Raw genomic sequence first — 20,051 nt, 5'->3', positions numbered from 1 at the left:
TTTTATTCCTTTTGTCTTTTAACTTTCCTACTAGCTTTATAAGTGATTAACCCACCACCTTTACTATATACTTACTTTTATCAGTGAGATTGACTTTCAGGTTTCTTTGTTACTAATCAGCACCCTTTCTTTTCACCTAATGTCCCTTTAACATTTCTTGTAAGGCTGATTTTGTGATAAGTCTGTTAGCTTTTGCTTGTCTGGAAGCCTCTTTGTCTCTCCTTTAATTCTGAATGACAACTTGGCCAGGTAGAGGACTGCTGGTTGGAGTTTTTACATTTCTTTCAGCACTTTTTACATATCATGCCACCCCCTTCTGGCCTACAAAGTTTCTGCTGAAAAACAGGTTAATAGTCTTATGGGGGTTCCCTGGTAAATAACAAGTTGTTTTTCTGTTGTTGCTTTTAAGATAATCTGTCTTTAAGTTTTTTTTTTTAATTGAAGTATTGTCGGTTACAGTGTGTCAATTCCTGGTGTCCAGCACAATGTCCCAGTCATGCACATACAGACATATATCCATTTTCATATTCTTTTTCATTAAAGGTTATTGCAAGTTATTGAACATAGTTCCCTGTACTACACAGAGAAATTTTTTTAAAAAATTTATTTTTATATATAGTGGTTAATTCTTGCAAATCTCAAGCTCCCAAACTTATCCCTTCCACCCCCTTTCCTTGGTAACCATAAGATTGTTTACTGTCTGCAAGTCTGTATCTATTTTGTAGATGAGTTCATAGTGTCCTTTCTTTTTTCTTTTAGATTCCACAGATGAGTGATATCATATGGTATTTTTCTTTCTCTTTCTGACTTACTTCATTTAGAGTGAAGATCTCTAGGTCCATCCGTGTTGCTGCAAATGGCATTATTTTTTATGGCAGAGTAGTATTCCACTGTATAAATACACCACATCTTCTTTATCCAGTCACCTGTTGATGGACATTTAGGCTGTTTCCATGTTTTGGCTATTGTAAATAGTGCTGCTGTGAACATTGGGGTGTAGGTATCTTTTCAAATTAGAGTTCCCTCTGGATATATGCCCAGGAGTGGGATTGCTGGGTCATGTGGTAGCTCCATTTTTGGCATTTTATTTATAACGTTTCTTGATGTGGGCTCTTTGAGTTCATTGTATTTGGGACTCTGTGCTTCCTGGACCGGGATGTCTGTTTCCTCCTCCAGATGAGGGACATTTTCGCCATTATTGCTTCAAATAAACTTTGTCTCTCTCCTCTTTCTTCTTTTTCTCCCTACGGTGCACGTGTTGGTCCATGGTGTGTCGTCCCCTACGCCGTCCTCACTCTTTTCCGTTCTCTTTCCTCTTTGTTGTTAGTTGGATGAGTTCTCCGCCCGGTCGAGGTCGCCAGTCCTTCCTTCTGCTTCATCCGTAGTGTCTCTCGGTTCAGCTGCGTCTTCAGCCCTGTGACTTCCCCTTGGTACTTTCTGACACTTTCTCTTTGCGGAAACTCTCACTTTGCTCATTCATGGCTCCCCAAGATGGGAGCCTTTTGAGGGTCATTAGTATGAACACTTCACCAGGTTAATAATCACTTACCTCTGTTTCATGAGGATCTTTTTTTCCCGAGATTTTATTTTTTTGTTTGGAACGTATTCCTGTTTCTCCACTTTCCTTGACTCTATGTTGGTTTCTGTGTCTTAGATAAAGTACTCACCTCTCCCCGTCTGGAAGGAGCGGCCTCTCACAGGAGATAACAGACACGGTTCAGCCCTGCCGTAGTTCTGCGCTGTGTCAAACCTCCATGGCTGGCCGGCAGCCTTCCTCACTCTTGGTGGCTCTGAGGAGTGGAGTGTGTGCCGAGACCCTCGGCGTCCCAGAGGGGAGCATCTCAGTCAGCAGCGAGATCCAGGCTGCTGGGAAGGCAGGGTCTGAGGCCACAGCCATCCACATGCACAGAAAACCCTCGTCGGGGGCAGACTGGCCCAGGGCACTGCCGTCTGCTGCCTCTGCCCTGAGCCCTGGGTTCACAGCTAGTTAAGAGCTCTTTGTGGCTGTCCTGTTGAGTCTGTGAATACAGGCCTGTCGACCACCAAGGTGAGGCCATCAAGGGACGTGTCCCCTGGTGGTGCCAGACATGTGTGCTGGGAAACAAGCCACTGGGAAATGAGCAGCTGGAAAAGGAGCTGCACGTAAATTTCCATGAGCTTAAAATATTATATTCACACTTGCTTAAAACGCACATGCTTGCTTTGTTTTAATGTTTTGTGCAGCAGATGACCTGTAACACGTATTATGCTAAAGAAAATGTGTGGCGGGCAATCCTGAGATTGACCATAAGGTCACGAAGAAGGGCGGATATTTCCTTAGGGTCAATGGATGGTCCTGGAAAGCCAGATCATCCATTAGCAAAACTTGGTTCTGGCATGAAAGCATGCGGGTAAGCCCAGGGGGAGTATCTGCTATCTTGAGATGTCCCGGAGCCAATGACAGGGTAGACTCAGAAATTTTGCATGCCCCGAGGCAGGTGACTGTTCCTGGAAGGGATGGGCCTGAAATTAATCAGTTAAACAGCAAGCAGAACTTAGTGCGTACTGCATGGAATGTCTAAAGCCTCCCCCCTTTGATAGCGTTTTTTTCTGCTCTGTGTACTCCTAATACACATGATGTCGACCCGAGTTTTGGGGCTCGGGAGCCACGAGATCTTGAGGCCCCTGGTCCCATCTTTGCTCTTCACATTGTCTCTTTGTTTCTTAAGGCTTCCGTCGCCCGTCCTCAGACACGGTCCCAAGCTGCGCTGGACGCAGCACATGTGCCCAGCTCCTGAGACACCAGTGACCTGGGACAGGGCAGAGGGAGCCACCAGCTACTGCCCGCCGGCCTCCCTCCGGAGACCATGGTTGGGGCCCTAGACGCATGTTACGGAGAAGCCTGGCCTGAGGCCACAGCTGTGAAGACAGCTGTCCCCCTCACACAGCCTGGGCTGCTTCAGCCTGCGGTCTGTGTGCTGTGCCCGGGGTAGCCAGTGAAGAACTGTTACTCCGTTACAGTGTTATGCATCTTACAAATATATGCTCTGCTGGCCACCAGTGCCAGGCCATTAAGGTGTGTCCCTTGGGCTGCAGCTGCAAACACCTGGGCCCCAGACCAGTGCACAGGCTACTCTCCGGGTGACACTGGTGACCTGGAGTGAGGCAGCGTGAAGGCTTCTGGAGGGGATTACAGGCGGCCCTGAGATGCACATTAGGCTAGATGTCGGTTCCCCAGGCAGGACGTAAGGCTTCACCACAAGCAAATGAGCCTTTCAGTTGCTGCTTCTGTGCTGGGCTGTGGGGCGGGCGGGTCCGCCGGGGCCCCGTAAGGACCATTTCTCAGTGCACAGCCCTGTGGGTCTTGTGGCTGGAAACCCCATTGGCTTTCAAAGCTGCATGTGTTGGGGACTGGCCTCTGGGGCAAGTCTTTAAAGCTGGGGTCCTGATGTGGGGTTCAAACCCCTCACTCCTCAGGGCGAAGCCCAGGGTGTGAGTCCCCTCCTTGTGACAGGGGCACTGTGCTGGGGTGGGGTTTACGGCGAGGCTGGGCCACAGGCTCTCCCACCCGTGTTGTTTTTCCTCATTGACCTGGCATGGAGGAGCCCCTCAGCTGGCTGCCGGCTCACTGTGAGATCGGACTGTGTGTAGTGGTGGATTTGGCGTGTCTGTGTTCAGGGCCTTGCACTGACATCGTGGGCTGGACCCCATACACCTCATTTGTAAGAGGGGATATGGTGTTTGGTCACAGAACACCCTCCCGTGGCCGGATCCCAGGAACCACGGTTACTTACACGTCCAGCAAGCTGGTGAGGCAGGTGGCGTTCCGAGACTGCTCCCAGCATGCCCGCCTTCTGGTGTACACACCCTCTGGCACCCAGTGGAAGGGACTTTGCAGATCCCAAGTCAGGCGAGGCCTTAAAAGGGACGAGGGTCCTTGTGACAAGAGTCCAAGTGTGGGAAGGCTCTGTCCCGAGGGAGAACCGTTCTCACTGCTGGTGTCGATGGTGCAGGGGATGTGGCGGCCAGGATGGCAGGTGGCCTGTGGGGACGGAGGGCCCGTCGCTGCGGACCACGTGAGCCCTGGGCCCCCAGCCGTGAGGAGCGGCTTCTGCCCAACCACAGGGGCTTGGGGGTTGGTTGGTACCGATTTATTACAGCAGCCATAGAAAACAAAAACGACTCAGTATTTTGCTCCACGGAACTGCAGGTGTTATTTGTTAAATATTTATTGATGTTAAGTCCACATTACACCAGCACAACAACCCAAAGAAGTAAGATAGTACTTATTTTTTTTTTTATAAATACAACATGAAAGGTGGCAAAAATGCTACTTAACCCCAAACCCAGCAAATTAGCAAAAAGTCACATTCAGAAAAATTTGGCAAGTAAGATACGATGTAAGTCATGATTCTACCGTGGAGAAAGGTCCACGAGAGACTGCCCGGTATCGTAAACCCACGTGAGCAGTGTACGTCCGCGTGGTCAGACGCCTGGACTGCTCTGCACGGAGCGTGTATGGCCCCGGTGCCCAAGCCGGTCACTGAAGACTCGGCTGGCTGGTGTCCTTACGAGGAAGCAGGAAGCTGCACACGTGAAGCAGAAGCATGAGCTATATGGGTGGTACAGATACAAAATTATTTAAAAAATACTACGTACTGAACTGAGTAACTGAGCTAAGAGTTCACCATTTTTTTCTTATAAATAATGAAAGATACATGTGTTCTGCAGGAGTACAGTGTGTTCTTCTCATAGCAAAGTACCGTTAACACCTCACGTTTTACAGTATCAGGCCACATTGTTTTTTTCTCCCTTTCAAAGTTTATTGGTTCCGACTTAAAGCCATCAAGTCTGGTCAGATCCACGCCACTGAGCTGGTGCCGAACCACAGGCATTCAGAGATCAGTCTTTGGCCAAGACGCCTTAACAAGTGACTCGGAACCCAGCACCTTCTTAGGCCAGAAAGGTCTCCTGGCAGCAGGGGCGTGAACTCAGTCTCCAGCCACGTATCTCAGAGCCTTCGAGAAAATGCATCCTGGCACCGACCTGTTTTGTTTCCCTCAGTCTCCGATCCCCCCAGCAGACTAGAGCCCACAGGCTGTCTCTGTGACAATCTCGCAGCCTCGGTCCACATGCAACTTGCTCTGTGCACCTAAATCTTCAGCGCCGCTCCGAGCTCAGACACCGCGGTGTCCGGAGCACAGGTGTCCTCCCGCTGACCCTTAGGTCCCCGACTTGTGAAAGGCAGTGATTCTCACCTCTGTCTTAGATTAGATGAATTTTGGAGAAAACCAAAGAAAAGCTTGGCCTTTCCCGCCTCCTGCCCCCTCCTGCCATCTGTGCGAACAGCCTGGCGGGCTGTCCCTCCCTCTCCTCAGCCCAGGCCCCGCCCCCTGGCCCTCAGGGCGCCCTGGCCCTCTGTGGAATGGACTGTGACGCAGCTCTGCTTTGTTCAGGGAACTCCAGACTATCTGTACTTAAATCAGCCTTTTCACAGGGTTTCTGAGTGAGCTTCCTACCCAGGCAACATGAAAAGAAAACACTACACGTTAAGAAGAAAAGGTTAGGAACCAAGGCGTCAACCTTGTGAGAAGACTCCCCAGGTAAGTAAAATCGGAGGCAGTCGTCCCTCCTGGACGCTCTGGGAGACGACCATCTACAGGACCAGGCGCCGACCTGTGTCTCCGCCCGCTCCCTGCACCCTCGCTCCCTGCCCGGCAGAGCCCGGCACGTGACGGGGGTCTGGTGGCACCTACGCCAGAGTCCAAGGCACTGTGGGTGACACGGGTGGTGGCAGTTACCTCTTCTCGAGCACTTTCATCACTGCCATTCCCAGGGTTTTGAAGCTGGCTGGTGATGGAGTCCTCGGTGCAGGGGCGGTCTGCTCACACTGCCGCCCCAGGAAGGGAAGCACGGCTTTGGTGTCTCTAGTTCTTACAGTTCAGGGTGTGTCTGCCTCCGACGGGGCGGCAGAGGGGTGGGGCGGGACGGCTGGGCTACAGGTCCTCGCTCTCCACCAGGCCGGGGCTCAGCGCCAGGTGCGACGGGCTGGCTTCGGGCTGGAAGGCAGCCCTGATGTCCAGGCCCTGGTCCGAAAGGGCGGCGTAGCGGCTGGCCGAGGGCCGCACCCGCTTGGGCTTGGTGCTCTGCGCCGGCTGCTGCCACTGGGCTGCAAGACACAAGGCGAGACGGTGACACTGAGAGTTGCGGGGACCAGGCGGGAGGTCTGCTGGGATGGCGCGGGAGGAGTTCTGACCTAGGAAGCGCCTTGTGTCTCACCCGTGTGCGCGGGCAGGGGGCTGCAGCAGCGCAGTTGCACAGACTAAGTGGGGTTCCTCTTTACTGAGGCAGTGCTAGCTGCAGCACAGGGAATCCTCCGAACCAGCTGCTAAGCTCCCTAACCCTCACTTCTCTCTTTAAAAAAAACCAAACAAACTTAAAAGCGCTAAATGTGTAAATGCCACAGTAACTAGAGTGGTCAGGCATTCCGGACGGATGTTCCGACAGGAACCGGGGGAAAGGAACTGGGCAGTGGGGGAAGGCCGAGGCCAGGCAATTCTCAAAGAGTCGCATGGTTATTTCTCATCTTGGAAATCGGCTCTTGATTTTCCCTAGTGGCTTTCTTTAGTCACGAGACCACATGATGCTGTTGGGCTGGCGTGGAAACGCACGAGGAACGGTTTTCTCTAGATCTCGTATGCATGAGCACTAACAGACAGACGTGACACTCAGACCTACTGCTCAGCTGCTTAAGATGAATTAACGAAAAGCACTAAGCTACAAAAAGTACGCATTCCAGGACCATACGTTTAGAGCGAGTTCAGACGCCGTGGCATGATCATAACTGGGGAGGGAACGTTAAAGGCGGTCAGTCACGGGCACAGGAGCAGAGGGACAAGGATGGGGTTATGCCTTCGCCGCATGTTAACGTCTAAGGAGGCTCAGGTAAGGAAGCCGCAGCGGAGGGGCCAAGGTGAGAGACCAACATGCGCGTTTTGCTAAAAATGGAAAGTTCTACGTGATACTTGGGCTCTGTGCTCCTGGCGCGGCTCGCTATTAATGTTGAGAAACTACAAACAGAAAGAGAAACAGCAACGTGAAACTTCCGGCAAATGAAACACTACAGTTGTTTCTAAGATGGTCTAAAAGGGATGTGATTGGCGGGGCCGACGCCTACTTTCTCATGAGTGAGTGGAGGCGGCGCTGGGGTGGGGGGGCACTCACTGTACACGTCCAGCCGGGCTGTGCAGGACACAATCCCTGCCTCGTTCTTGGCTGACACCGTGTACCAGCCCGCGTCGTCCTTGGTGGCTCCCTGGATGAGCAGGCAGACGTAGCCATGGGGGTCCTGGTGCATGCTGGAGGTGGGGGCGACGGCGAGAGAATGCCATGATTTTAAAGAGCAGTTTTGGACTCAAAGCATCATTTTGTTTTTCTTTGGTGGAGAGAGGCAATTAGGTCTATTTATATTTATTTGTTTTAACAGAGGAGCTGGAGATTGAACCCAGGACTTTGTGTACGCTAAGCATGTGCTGTACCAGTGAGCTATATATCCAACCCCCAACCATCGTTTTTAATTATTAAATCACTGGAAACAGAAATATGCAAGCCGGGATCCCAGGGTCCACCCTGTCCTGGAGAGGCCGCCAGTCTGTCATCGTTAACAGGGGAGGCGAGAGGGGCGCCAGGGGACTGAACGCGTCTGGGGACTTAAATCCTAGCAGGGGACCCTCCCCAGAGCTCTGCAACCGACCCCCCCCCAACACTGCAGCTTCCCGTCTCAAAGAAGAGCTGACACCGGAGCCCCCGGGGGGTGGGGGCGAGGCTCACCTCACGCGGTCCGTGCTGTGCGTCAGCGACTCGTTCTCCTTCTTCCAGAATATCTGCGGGGGCGGTGCCCCGGACACGCGGCACTCCAGCCGCACTGGGTACCCGTCAGCCACCCCCGTGTTCTGCAGCTTCTCCAGGAACACAGGGGCCTTGTACGCCTCCTTGGCTACGAAAGCACGAGACAGGTTATCCACCCAGGACCCGGGCGAGGGGCCCCATGGAGAGCTCGGGAACAGAGCTCAAGCCACTGCTGATGCTCTGACACCGTCTTCCACCTCTCGCCAAGTCACTCCTCTCCCGAGACGGGTCCCTGTGTTCCACAGGGTCTGCTGGCCACCTGCTCAGGGCCCGTCTGACGTCTGGTCACGCCGGCCTCTGGGAAGGCTCAAGGGTAATTACAGTCCCCGTCCCAACCCAGCCCTGCCACTCAGGGACGCGGATGATGAGGATTCAGGAGTCGGATCCGCTAGGCTCCCGCCCAGCTGCAGTGATTCAGAAGGGTTCTGAGTCCTGGCTGAAGGGAGACACCCCAGGATTTGATAGGGGATGAGGCAGCCGGGACCGTATATCCCTCAAACTGCATCCTGTGAAGGAAGCTCTTAGAAAGACAACCTCATTACTCAGTCTGAAAAAAACCTGGGCTGTTCTGTTAGTAACACTGGGTATTGCTGTTGGTGGGAAAGTATTTCTTGGATCTGCGGTGGAGACAATTTCAGGGAAAGAACAAGACTTAGTCATCACTTTCTGAGCTGCCAACAAAGAATCTGAGGGTGCGGCCTCCTCCGCCTTCTGCTGTGACAAATACAGCAACAGAGGTTAAAGAAAAAAAAGTCCTACTTGAAACTTTAAAGTCCTGAGACTGAGACCTTGAATCTCAGACGTGGTTACCCGGCCTGGGCGATTCTGGGGCGCTTGGAAACAGACCTCACTGAGTATTCTTTCTGGGCCCCAGTCTTCAAAAGAGCATAAGACGTGTAAACTGGGCCCCACATCCCGGCAGCCACCCAGGAGGAAAAGCAGGTCCCGACTGGGGCCTGGGGGATGCAGAGGTCACGGGACTCAGTTCTTAGGAAATGACTGAGTCCTGCGACACCAGCTGTGATGGTCCCCGTCTGACACGTGGGGACGTGGACGAGCCAAGATATAAAGGCTCTGCCCAGGGCACGGCCAGGAGACCAGCGCTGCAGGGGACAGGGTGCAGACTCCCTACCAGCCTTTCCCTAAACGCAGCCTCCTTCCCCAGGGGTGGGGCTTTATTCTGGTAGGTAAGTCTTGTGAAGTGTTCTCATACAATCAAGAGCAGATCTGAGCTCAGTCTGTCTAGGACACAGGGGTGGATGAGAACGTTTCAGACTTGCGGATTCTGGTGTCCCTGCACGTGACCTGACAACCTCGGTACACGGGCAGGACTTCGTGTGCCAGGAAGTTCTCATCCACCAAGTGTGGCTCCCGAGCCGGGCTGCTGTGCCCTCCCTGTGAACACTGGGAGTCATGAGAAGGAGAGTCACCCAGAAAAACTGCTCAGGCTGAGCAGGGAAGGGGAGACACCGCCATGGCTACGCTGAAGACAAAGTCTGCGGTTCTACCTGCCAGGTCTCGCCTACTGTCCTAACTATGGGGACGGCCCAGGTGGTGTTCTCCATGGTGAGGTACGTCCCACACGGGTTAGTTTGTTTCTGACCTGGACGGTCCCTCCAGAAGAGACGCGACCCGCGGACCTACCAGCGACCACGAGCTCCAGGCTGAAGGCGTTCTGTCCCGCCCGGTTGGTGGCCACGCACGTGTAGATGCCGGCGTCGCGGGCGGTGACGGGCTCTATGACCAGCGAGTGCACCCCGTTCTCCCGCACCAGCATCCTGTGGGCGCTGTCCGGGCGGACGGGCCTCCCGTCCAGCTGCCAGGTGAGGTCCGGGGTCGGCAGCCCGCTGACCTGAGCCGGGAAGCACACACGTGTGACTTGTGGCATGAGAACAGAGTGAGGTCGCCAGCAGCTAAGACACCAGCACAGACCCCTCCCTCCATCTAAGATGGGGCTTTTAACATCACGTCCTGTTTCTCTTTTGCTTAAAACCTTTCAGTGGCTTCTCAGCACACACAGGCTTACTTCAGAACGCTTCTTACACAGCAACCCAGAGAAAGTGAAACGGAGGCTGAATACATTTCTGCCCTCGTCCTCCCTCACCCGGGGTTACAGAGACCACGGGATGACGCCAGCACAGGGCTCCAAGGCCTCCGAAAAGATGTCCGCCCGTAACAGCAGGAACCCATCCTCTGCTGGCAGAGAAAGGATCAGTCCTGGCACCAAAGCCAAGACCCGGCGATGCTACTTAACCGTGTCCATCAACCCTCAGGACGGTCATTACTGTACAACCCCTGAAGCTAAGGAACAGGCGAAATACGAAATCCCACAGAAAGCCATCTCAGCAAATCCGCATCACGTGGACATGTCACGAACCCCCCAGACCAGGACAGCTGTGTGACCAGACAGCGACCAAAGCAGCACGTTCAGCTGCTAACCGCATGTTGTGCTGTGCAGGGTGAGGACGGCCACCACCTGCCTGCTCTTGACGGCTGGGCCCTGCACTGAGCAAGTGAAGAAGGCCTTTTCACCCCCACCCCAAATTCAGAAAGATGCCATTGGGAACTGTAACCCAGTTCTTTAGAAGAACCAGCTGGAGAGCTCGAGATTCCAGCCCTGCTGTGTGACACTCACTGATTCTGCCCTCCAGCTGCCTCCCCCACACAGACAGCAGAGGGATGAAGAAGTCAGGGAGGAAAATTAGGTCAACTTACAGCACTGCTGAAAGGAGGGCCTGGAGCCCGGTTCTCCCATCTGTCCACCTCCCCCCCCACCAACCAGCTCCTGCTCTGCCTGTCCAGGGGTCACCCGAGGCGTGCAGCTGGGGGTGGGTAGACAGCCCTGCTCAGGCTGCACCCCGTCCCACTCAGACCCCAGACGCATGGGGCCCTGTACCGGCTGAGGACACGGTGCGTGGAGGAGGGAGACGCCCACGTGGTCTCAGCCTACCTGAACCGCCGGCTCCAGGCCAGCAGACAGAGCTCTGCCCGGTCAGGTGAAGGGACAGGCCGATGCGTCTGTCCTTCCTAAGCCCGGGAAAGCAAGCCTGAGCTCAGGAATTTAAGATCGCCATGAGCAGGCCGCAACCTGGACAGGTGGGTGCTCCTGGCTGCCATGGAAAGAGGAGGAGGGAGGAGCCCACTGCTGTAAGAGAGAGAGGGGACTCTCCCTCAGGACTGAGAACCAAGTCGAGGGCAGCCAGTCAGTGTCCGGGAAGGGGCACAGGGGTGACCGGGGGGCTCTGTGTGGGGAACCTAGCTGCTGCCTTTGTGGCGTATTTTCACAATTTTTTCCCACTGAAAGCATAGAGACGCTGGGCTTTTTTTCCCCTGAACCGGGTAACATGCCATCTGTCCAGGTGACAAGATTTCCACATTTTATTGGCAAAATCAGAGATTACTTTGTTTCTGATATACTTTTAAAGACAGGCATGTCAAGGACAGCTGTGTCACTCGCAGTAAAATAAAGGGCTATAATTTCTTTTCGTAAAAATGATGAGAAGCAGAGCCAGCAGTGCGGTGAACCTCTAAACAGCCGTCGCCTAGACGCACTCTTTACAGGTGGTCTGCACGAGTTCTTAAATTACAGACCCAAAATAAATACATGTGCATAAATACACAGACACTGACACTCAGTCTGTGTGCCTTCACTGCACAGAGCTCTGCTGGAAAGTAAAACACCTTTGTTAAGACTGCACTGACTTTTTCACGTATCTGCACAAACCCAGAGCTGATCCTGCAAGTGCCCTACACCTGTGTCCTGCAATCCCAGAGAGAGCCAGCAGGGGGAGCCCAAGGAACCGTCTAGAACCTCACCCGATTTAAGAGCTAAAATTTTAACTTAAGGTCAGTAAGTCTCCTATGCGATTCCAGGCCTGTGCACCTGCTGAGACCCGCCTGGAAGCCCTGCTGTAAAGAAGGGGCCACTCTGACTTCTCGCAGGAGCAGGAGACGGGAGAACCGAGGGAGCAGGCACGTGGATACAACACTTGTATGAGAACAGGGTGACTTTCGACTAATTAAGGATCAGGACTTGGGACAGCTTCAGCGCAGTTATTACTTCAACAAAAAGGAAACCTTGCAGGGCCACAACCTCCCAGGACTTTCTGGGGCAAGGGGTGTAGGGTTCCAGGGAAAACACAGGAAACAAAAATGTTACAGGAAAAGAATGACTCGAAACTATGTCTATACAAACATTGAGTGCGTTGCCCTCACTTTTCCTCTGCTGCTGGAGGTTTTAAAGGAGTTTCGCTTCACAGACTTTTCCCAAAAGGAGCTAAGGGCCAGCGGTGAGGAGGGGAAGGGACGGGGCGCCAGCCTCACCTTGCAGTCCATCCTGCACAGCCTCCCCTCCTGGACGGTCAGGTCCCCAGGGGCCTGCAGGAAGTGAGGCCTGAAGAAGCGCTCCTGAATCGGCTCGCTCTCGTCCGCGCTGTCCCTGGACCGGGACCGAGGCCTTAGGACAAGACAGACAGTCAGCAGACAGACAGATGGGGGCTGGGGGCAGAAGGATAGGAGGTGCGGGGGCAGGTGGGCAGGCAGCAGGTGTTCTTGGTCCTCCGGTTTCTACAATACACGGGGTAACCACGTAACTCCCTTACCTGCTTACCTGGTTCCTAGTCCCAAGGTTTACAACATAAAAAAAGCCAGTAAAGCAAAACCTTGCTTCATATGCAAGTTTATTATAATAAACTTCGTCGTCTAGCTGCAGACCTTAAACCCGCTGCCCTGACCCTCACAGCTGTATAGACACCACCAAAAGGAAGCGGGGAAAACGGGGTGCTTGTATTAACCTGTTTTTTCCCTAAATACATATTTTTAAAGCTGTATGAGAAGTACCAGCTATTGCTCATTTATTACCAAAGTTTTTCAACACAAGTTACTGTTAACTTTCCACTGTGACTGTAAATTTGTAGGAAATTAAAAGTTCTTTTTATTTTGCAAAAAAATATTGAATACAAGTTCCTTTTCATACTAACCAGGAAAACAGATTATATTTTTAGGCAAGTTTTCTTCTGCATCAGTTATCCATGTACCTAAAGACACTATTTTTATTTTTTAAAATTGAAGTAGAGTTGATTTATAATGTTTCAGGTGCACAGCAAAGTGATCTAGTTTTACATATATACACACACACACCTGGGCGTGTGTATACATACATATATTCTTTTTCAGATTCTTGTCCATTATAGGTTATTACAGGATATTGAATATAGTTTCCTGTGCTAGACAAGGTCCTTGTTATATATTTATTTTACACACAGGAATTTGTATCTGCTAATCCCCAATTCCTACTTTATACCTCCCACCTCTCCTCCTTGGTTTGTCTTCCATATCTGCAAGTCTATTTCTATTGCATAAATAAGTTCATTTGTATCATTGTTTTAGATCCCACGTATAAATGATACCATATTTGTCTTTCTCTGACTTACGGTATGATCGGTTCTAGGTCCATCCGTGTTGCAGCAAATGACACTATTTTATTTCTTTTTACGGCTGAGTAATATTCTATTATATATACACACCACATCTTTATCCAGTCATCTGCTGATGGACATTTTAGGTTCTTCCCTGTCTTGGCTACTGTATACGGTGCTGCTATGAACATTGGGGAGCATGTATCTTTGAATTAAGGTTCCCTCTGGATCTATGCCCAGGAGTGGGGTCACTGGATCATATGATAAGTCTATTTTTAGTTTTTTAAGGAGCCTCCACAGTGGCTGCACCAATTTTCACTCCCACCAGCAGTGTGGGAGGGTTCCCTTTTCTCCACACCCTCTCTGGCATTTATCGTTTGTGGACTTTTGAGTGATGGCCATACTGGCTGGTGTGAGGCGAAACCTCATTGTAGCTTTGATTTGCATTTCTCTAATAAGTAGTGATACTGAGCATTTTTTCACGTGCCCATGGGCCATCTGTGTGTCTCCACTGGAGAAATGTCTGTTTAGGTCTCCTGCCCATTTTTGGATTGGGTTTTGTTTTTTTGACATTGAGCTGAATGAGCTACTTGTATGTTTTGGAAATTAATCCCCTGAAGACACTTTTTTTTTTTTTTTTTTGCTTTAAAATTGTGCATCTCCCAGATTCCATGCATCTCTCTGGCTTTTGCACATGTTGCCAGAGGCCCCTTTAAGAGCAATTTAATTTAAAGTGATTTCAGGGAAGGCTCAGGAGCAGGGTGAACACAAACTCAGTTGATGATCATGGAGGACGGGTGAGAAACACTTAACCAGGAAAAGGAAGAGCAAAGCAAGTGACTGACAAGGGTGCCAGCCCAGTAACTGCCCTCCCTCTCACAGTTCACTGTGTCTGCAGCACAGACGGAGTCTGTGCATGGGCTCTTCTAGGACATGGGGACCCACGAGATGAGTGAATGTACTGAAGACCCCGAGAAACACAGGAGGCAACGCCGCAGGACGAGCGGGCCCGTGCGAGCGTGCACGCAGGCTGGACGCCAAGGGGCCCACCCCCAGCGCCGGTGCTAACTCTGCGAGGGCTCCGTGCTCAGAGCTGCTCCCCGGACGCTGACCTCTGGCCGAGGACACAGGCCCACGAGGGCAGGACACGCTCTGCAGTGCCCCGTGTCCGCCCCATACCCAGCAGCTCCTTCTGGAGCCCAGTGAGCTCCCGAGAAATGACACCCCTGCTCCCGTCCTCACATCGACTCGGGGTGGCCAGACATGGGGGGCACCCACACACAACAGGCCTGACCCACGAAGTCATGGTCTGAAATAAACTGCTGGGGCCAAGTGACTGGACAAGGGACCTTTGCAAACTAGCTCATCTGGAGAAAGCGAGGGGCCAGCCCACAGGCTACGGGGGTGGGTGTGTGGTCTGGGCGGGGGTGACCCCTCACCTGAGGGTCTGAGGGCACAGCCCTCCGGACAGCATGTACCCCAATGAGGACCGCAGCCAGCACACCCCTCCCAGCCTGTTCCCAGATGTCCCCGGGCACGCTCCCTCCTGCTGTCGCCCAGGTCCTGACAGTGTGGATTCGCTGTCATGATAAAACCACAGTAACAGATGCGAGAAGTACCTTCTGCCATGCGGGTGGCCCGAGGACGGGCGGGGGCTGCGGCCTCTCTGGTTCACCGCCTGCACCATCAGCCGCCCGGTGCAGCTGACGCGGCCCTGTGGGGACAGAGGGACAGATGTGATGACCGGCCCCTGAGCACCTTCCCTCGTCCGTCCTGTGCTCCTGAGACTTGGTTCCTGGACCAGATCAACATCCGTCCGAGGAAGGACACCAGCCCGTCTCAGAATCCTCCCTCCCAGCCCAGCTCCTCCGCAGAGCCCTGGGTGAAGAGCTCGGGAGACGAGGCCGCCCCGAGCTCTCAGCAAGCCTGGGGGGGAGGTTAAGGTGACAGCCCTTGACGAATGCGCTGTGACCTGCTGCGGCCCGCCGGCCCGGGCGTGGGTCGTGGGAGTCCTGTGGTGACTCCACTTTCCTGTCAAACAGCTGCTGCTTGAAGCCACATGACCTTAGTTTTCCTTTCAGTTGTCTTTTTAAAAAATGTTAGTGGTGCCCCTTCCAAAAGCCATACATTAACAGAGCTGCTGGCAGGAAAAAAGGGCGTTACGTACGCAGCAGGCCGGGGTGAGGGGGCGCTCAGTGACCACGCACACACGCGAGGTTCAAAAACCAGACGCCGTGCAATGCCTGAAACAGAGGGCACGTGACAAGGGCCCATCCAACGAAAAGCTGTATTTTATCTCCCTCTTAAATTTTTATCTGAAGTACCCTGACTCATCTGTGGCCACCCCACCCTGAACACACCCGCACTCGTCTGAAGTAACAGGATGACGTCAGCGGCATGTGTAAACCCAGCGATTCTGTACTGAGTCACCACAGAACGTGGCTGCATCCTGCACCTTCTCCCTTAAATTTGTCCGCTGAAAGCCTGATCAGCGCTCACTCAGGGGCAGAGACAGCAGCGCCTGGAGCACCCAGACGATGTGCCCAGGGGCTGTGGGTCCCCGGCTTTCTCCGCCCCGTCACTGCAGGGCAGCCAAGTGGAAGATTCTCTCCTCTGTCCACTCCTCCCACGGCCGGACACCGAACAGACGGAAGCCTGGATTCCCACCACGGCCAATGACGTGGCAGACGGACCACTGACACCTGTCCCAGGTGAGCGCCAGGTATGGGCGGCCTCGCGGGCACCCACGGTCAAGGAGGCACTGACCGCTGACCCCGCGGTCATTCCCAGTGGCCAATACAGATAGGACTGGGCTGAGGGATCATGGAGAGAGACTCCCCAGCAGAATTCAGGGAGGGCAGGGGCCCTCCAGGTCCCCCCAAAGCCCAGAGTCTAGGCCACAGTCACCCAGAAAAGGCAGAGCCACACGGGAATGCGGCACAGACGGGAGAAGAGCGAGGAATGACCCGCAGGGAGAGGAGGTTGTGAACACACAGGCAGTCCCGTGAGCTGCACACCGGACGTCCTCCATTAAGTCCAAGCCTGCCTTTCCTGAAAACGTCCAGGTGTCACCTCACGAGGGGAACTACCTCCAACCTGGGTCATATTTGATGCACCACACGACAGAAATTCACGCTGATCTTGGCAAACACGTGGGGTTCCCTAAACTGGCTTGAAATCTGAAAATAACTTCATCAAAGACCGCCCAAATCTCCACCCGCTAGAAAACCTAGGCGTGACTTGCTTAGAAGACCCCCTTGGAAATCACACAGCTCACGTCTAACGGCTCCTTTAAGAGACGCAGTGTGAGATCCGTGACTCTCCTTGGAGCTGGAGGACAAGGAGTGAGCGGTCTGTGTCGTTTTGCACCAGCAGTTCCGACGGCACTGGTGATTCGGGGCAGGGCTTCAGCACACAGCTTTCATTTGGAGAGATTAAAATAGACGTACATGGTTGGGTAGATTTTTCCTTGTGGTGTAAAACCCAGAGGGTCCACAAAGGAAGTTAATATTAACTAGTAATTCATATGGTTAAAAAAAGATGTGTGTTAAATTCAACCTTTAACTCTAATTTTGGGGAAGCAGCTATTTGCTAAAAAAGAAAAAAATTTCTCTAACCTGGATTCAGGTTTTGATTTTTTTCCCTAAAACTTTGGGTCAATCCCCCAATTTGTTCGTGTCTTTCTCTGTAAAAGGGGGGGGGCACCGTATCTCACAAGGGTTCTGTGATGTCACCACCACTGTTAACCCTCCCAGTGCTGGTACCGCGTTTCTGCGGGTCTGGGACCTCGGGGGCACACAGCAAGATGCTCCTTAGGGGCCCGCGCTCGGCTGGCTCCAGGGCCATCTGCCAAGTAGACATTTCACTTGGTCTGCTCTTACTTTGACTCCTTCAAAGGCCTCTTCTGACCAGCGCCCCCCACTGCTCAATCCTGGGATGGGCCCCAGACACCTGCCCCTGGCTCCCAAGCCCTGGAATCAGCCTGGGCTCTGTCCGCCAGGACGGAGTGACGGCAGGCAGGTCCCCAACTCCTTCAGAGGAACAGGACCCCACCCGCCACCCTGCAGGGAGAGGCTCTCAGGATGACCGAACAGGTGAAGTGTTTGGTACTGTGCACAGAACAGATGCTCAGAATGTTCCATTTTCATAGCACTGGATGTGGGTATAACAACCGCCAGACGGATAGGAGCTGTTTTGTTCAATGCAATTGTTTTCACATGTAGTGGAGTTTTTCCCCCTCCCTCCCCCTTTTGGTATTAGGGTGTAATTTACTCCAGTGGAAAAGCAACACGCTCAGCACAGGCGGTGGGACATGTGGACTCAGGTGGTGCTGGGACGTGCCACGTACGCAGGTACATCCCACGTGCCCGCTACGTGGCGGCTGCATCTGCAGTAGAGGGAAGGCGACCCAACCACCGTCTGTCTGTGCTTGGGACAGACCCTGCCCCCAGACCAGGGTCCACGGTTGGCATGCTTCTCCGTAAACACGCATTTCTACCGTGCTTCCAAGACTTCTCACTGCTGCTGCTCAGACCCACACAGACAAACACGGTCACAGGATGTTTCCTTAACTTCCCTGATTTAAGAAAAAGGGATACGCTCTCATTTGTCACCTTTTCTTCCTACACCACCCTTCACTGCTGAGCAGAAAGGGGAAAGCCTGGAACTCAGGGGGTGGAACTGTCAGTCTGATAACACGCTGGTACTGGTTACACACACGGCCAATCAGTAAGTGAAAAGGAATGTTTAAAAACACCCACTCAAACAAGGGGGACAATTCTGACATTTTTTTAGTCCAGAATTGAGTGACGCGGTTTTGAAAAGCTACCTCTAAGGTGCACCACTGGAAGTTCAGATTTTTTAAGTCTAACGTTTTCTGAGGTCCGAGGACCACGCGGAATGAGGCTTCCGTGGTTTTAACCGTGCAAATGTGCCGGTTAACCTGGTTGTTGTCCTAACTACAGGCTCCGGGCACACGGACGCTGTTAAATGCTTTTCACTGTCGCATCTCTTCCTGCTTTATTATTGACACACGAAGCAGGAACGGATGTGAGTGTTGACCGTGGAGCCTAGCGGGGCTGGCAACCTGGCAACACCGGACCAACCCCCCACCAACAATCCGGCTTCTGCAGTTTAACCCAGCTGCCCTGCCCACCCCCCGCCCCGTTTTCTCCTCCAAACAAGTCCACGCAGTTAAGGCTCTAACACCAGTGACAGGTTCTGTGCTGAATACCCAGGTCAAAGCAAGTGCTCCAGGCCGGTGATTTACGCGAAGGAGAGCATGGACTCCCCCGTTCACGGAACCTCCCTTGTGGCGCATGGATCTTCAGGAAAGCTGGCACGCGTCCACACAGTGCAGCTTGGGGACACATCAGATGCACCCCAGCCCTCCCACGCCTGAGCACAAGATGGGCCGCCCAGCAACACAGCACAACAAACAAAAGCGTGAGTGTTGAGACTCAACCGTGTCTCAGAGCCGGGCTGGGGCTGTGTGCGGTGCTGCGCACTCATGGGTGATGGCACCAAACGGTGCGGCTCCCGGGACCTCAGGCAGGGGATGGACCTCAGCCCGAGGCTGGCTCAGAGCCACCTGCTCCGTCCCAAGTTGGAACTGGGCGCAGTCAGCACGACTGAACATGTCTCTTAGTCCCTGAAGACGGACCCAGGTGGAAACAGAGGCCATAAAGCAATCTGCTGGCCATGGCGTTTCCCTCCCTCCTCGCCCTCCCCCTCCTCCCGGCCGCGCTCGGTAGTTCTGTCCCGCTGCAGAGCCGGGCGTCTGTGTTTCATGACCAAGCTCTTTCCCACTCGGCCCTTTTCTCTTTCCCTCGGTCCCTTCACACCGCAGAGGCCACAGCATCTCCAAACACAGAGATGTTCCCTTTCAAACCCAAATCCTTCTGTAATGTGAAACACGATGAAGGGACCACAGGGCACCAAGGAGGCGGGGAGGAACCCGCAGTGATGCCGCGAACGCTTCCCGGAGTCCCGTGTCTTGGAAAACTCGGCTTTTACTTCTCAGATTGTTTCCAGTGCCTACCTACAGGATGCTGCTTGTAAACCGTGTCTCAGTTCAGATTACAAGGCAAAATCCTCTCGTATACAACAGCTGTCTGTGAAGCTGAGATTACGAAGGCCGCTGCGTTCCCACACCTGCAAGTGATGACCGACACCAGACTCAGGTCGGAAACGCTCTGCCGCTGGCCACAGTCTGACTGCCACCTGGTTCTCTGAACACACAGGAAGTTCGCTTCAGCTTCTGGGTGCTGCCTCGTGAAACCCACACCCAGAACGCGTGGACGTCCTGCTCCTGAGGACCCAGCAGGGAGGAGGGGCTTCACTCCTGAACTGACACCAACCAGGTCACACCCAGGAGCTTGGAACAGCCCCTGCACCCCAGGCTCTCTCCTCAGTGTCCGGTGGGCCCCCAACACCCTCCCTGGGCTGTCCTCACTCTTGATGGGGTCTCCCTTCCTAGGCTCAACTTCGAGCCATCCAGGGAGGAAAGCAGACGTTCAGCCTCACCCCTGTAATGAGGATCCTGCTGGATCCTGACCCCGAGACAGTGGGATTCTCGCCATCAGGACTTGCGCTGGCTCCCGCGGCCCTGGGGGTTGTTGGACCCAGAGCAGTCGCCTCACCGTCTCCTAAGCCACAGTGGGGACAGAGGTTCTGTGAGACCAGCTGGGCTCGAGGGAGCCTGACATAAACCGTCCACGGCTCAGTTCTTTGTCTTCTCTTCATACA

At 53.4% G+C, this 20,051-nt stretch overlaps 1 protein-coding gene and 1 long non-coding RNA gene across 10 annotated transcripts in view; one reads left to right on the top strand and one right to left on the bottom strand.

The window, feature by feature from the left end:
* Positions 1-20,051, top strand: part of LOC123618457 (uncharacterized) — a 34,177-nt gene that overhangs the window by 12,551 nt on the left and 1,575 nt on the right. Inside the window, exons 1-3 of one of the 4 annotated variants that reach the window (XR_006726888.2) lie at positions 15,645-16,015; positions 17,202-17,398; positions 18,542-18,749. This is a non-coding gene — a long non-coding RNA (uncharacterized LOC123618457). Of the gene's footprint in view, positions 1-15,644; positions 16,016-17,201; positions 17,399-18,002; positions 18,750-20,051 lie in introns of those variants that run through there. The other 3 variants (XR_006726887.2, XR_012503481.1, XR_012503480.1) reach the window with 3 other exon arrangements.
* Positions 4,185-20,051, bottom strand: part of PALLD (palladin, cytoskeletal associated protein) — a 283,258-nt gene continuing 267,391 nt past the window's right edge. For 5 of the 6 annotated variants that reach the window (XM_074355724.1, XM_074355725.1, XM_074355728.1 and 2 more), the window contains 6 exons: positions 14,924-15,018; positions 12,211-12,343; positions 9,532-9,739; positions 7,810-7,975; positions 7,204-7,337; positions 4,185-6,148 (listed from right to left, as the gene is read on the bottom strand). In XM_074355724.1, the coding sequence (XP_074211825.1) occupies positions 5,976-6,148; positions 7,204-7,337; positions 7,810-7,975; positions 9,532-9,739; positions 12,211-12,343; positions 14,924-15,018 (909 nt within the window). In that variant the 3' untranslated portion in view covers positions 4,185-5,975. Of the gene's footprint in view, positions 6,149-7,004; positions 7,050-7,203; positions 7,338-7,809; positions 7,976-9,531; positions 9,740-12,210; positions 12,344-14,923; positions 15,019-20,051 lie in introns of all 6 variants that reach the window. The other variant, XM_074355727.1, reaches the window with a different exon arrangement.

The sequence above is a fragment of the Camelus bactrianus genome, chromosome 31, assembly GCF_048773025.1.
Source record: "Camelus bactrianus isolate YW-2024 breed Bactrian camel chromosome 31, ASM4877302v1, whole genome shotgun sequence".
NCBI classification, from domain to species: Eukaryota; Metazoa; Chordata; class Mammalia; order Artiodactyla; family Camelidae; genus Camelus; species Camelus bactrianus.
Note: the sequence above shows the minus strand (reverse complement) of the source record. Positions and strands in the feature narration are given on the sequence as shown.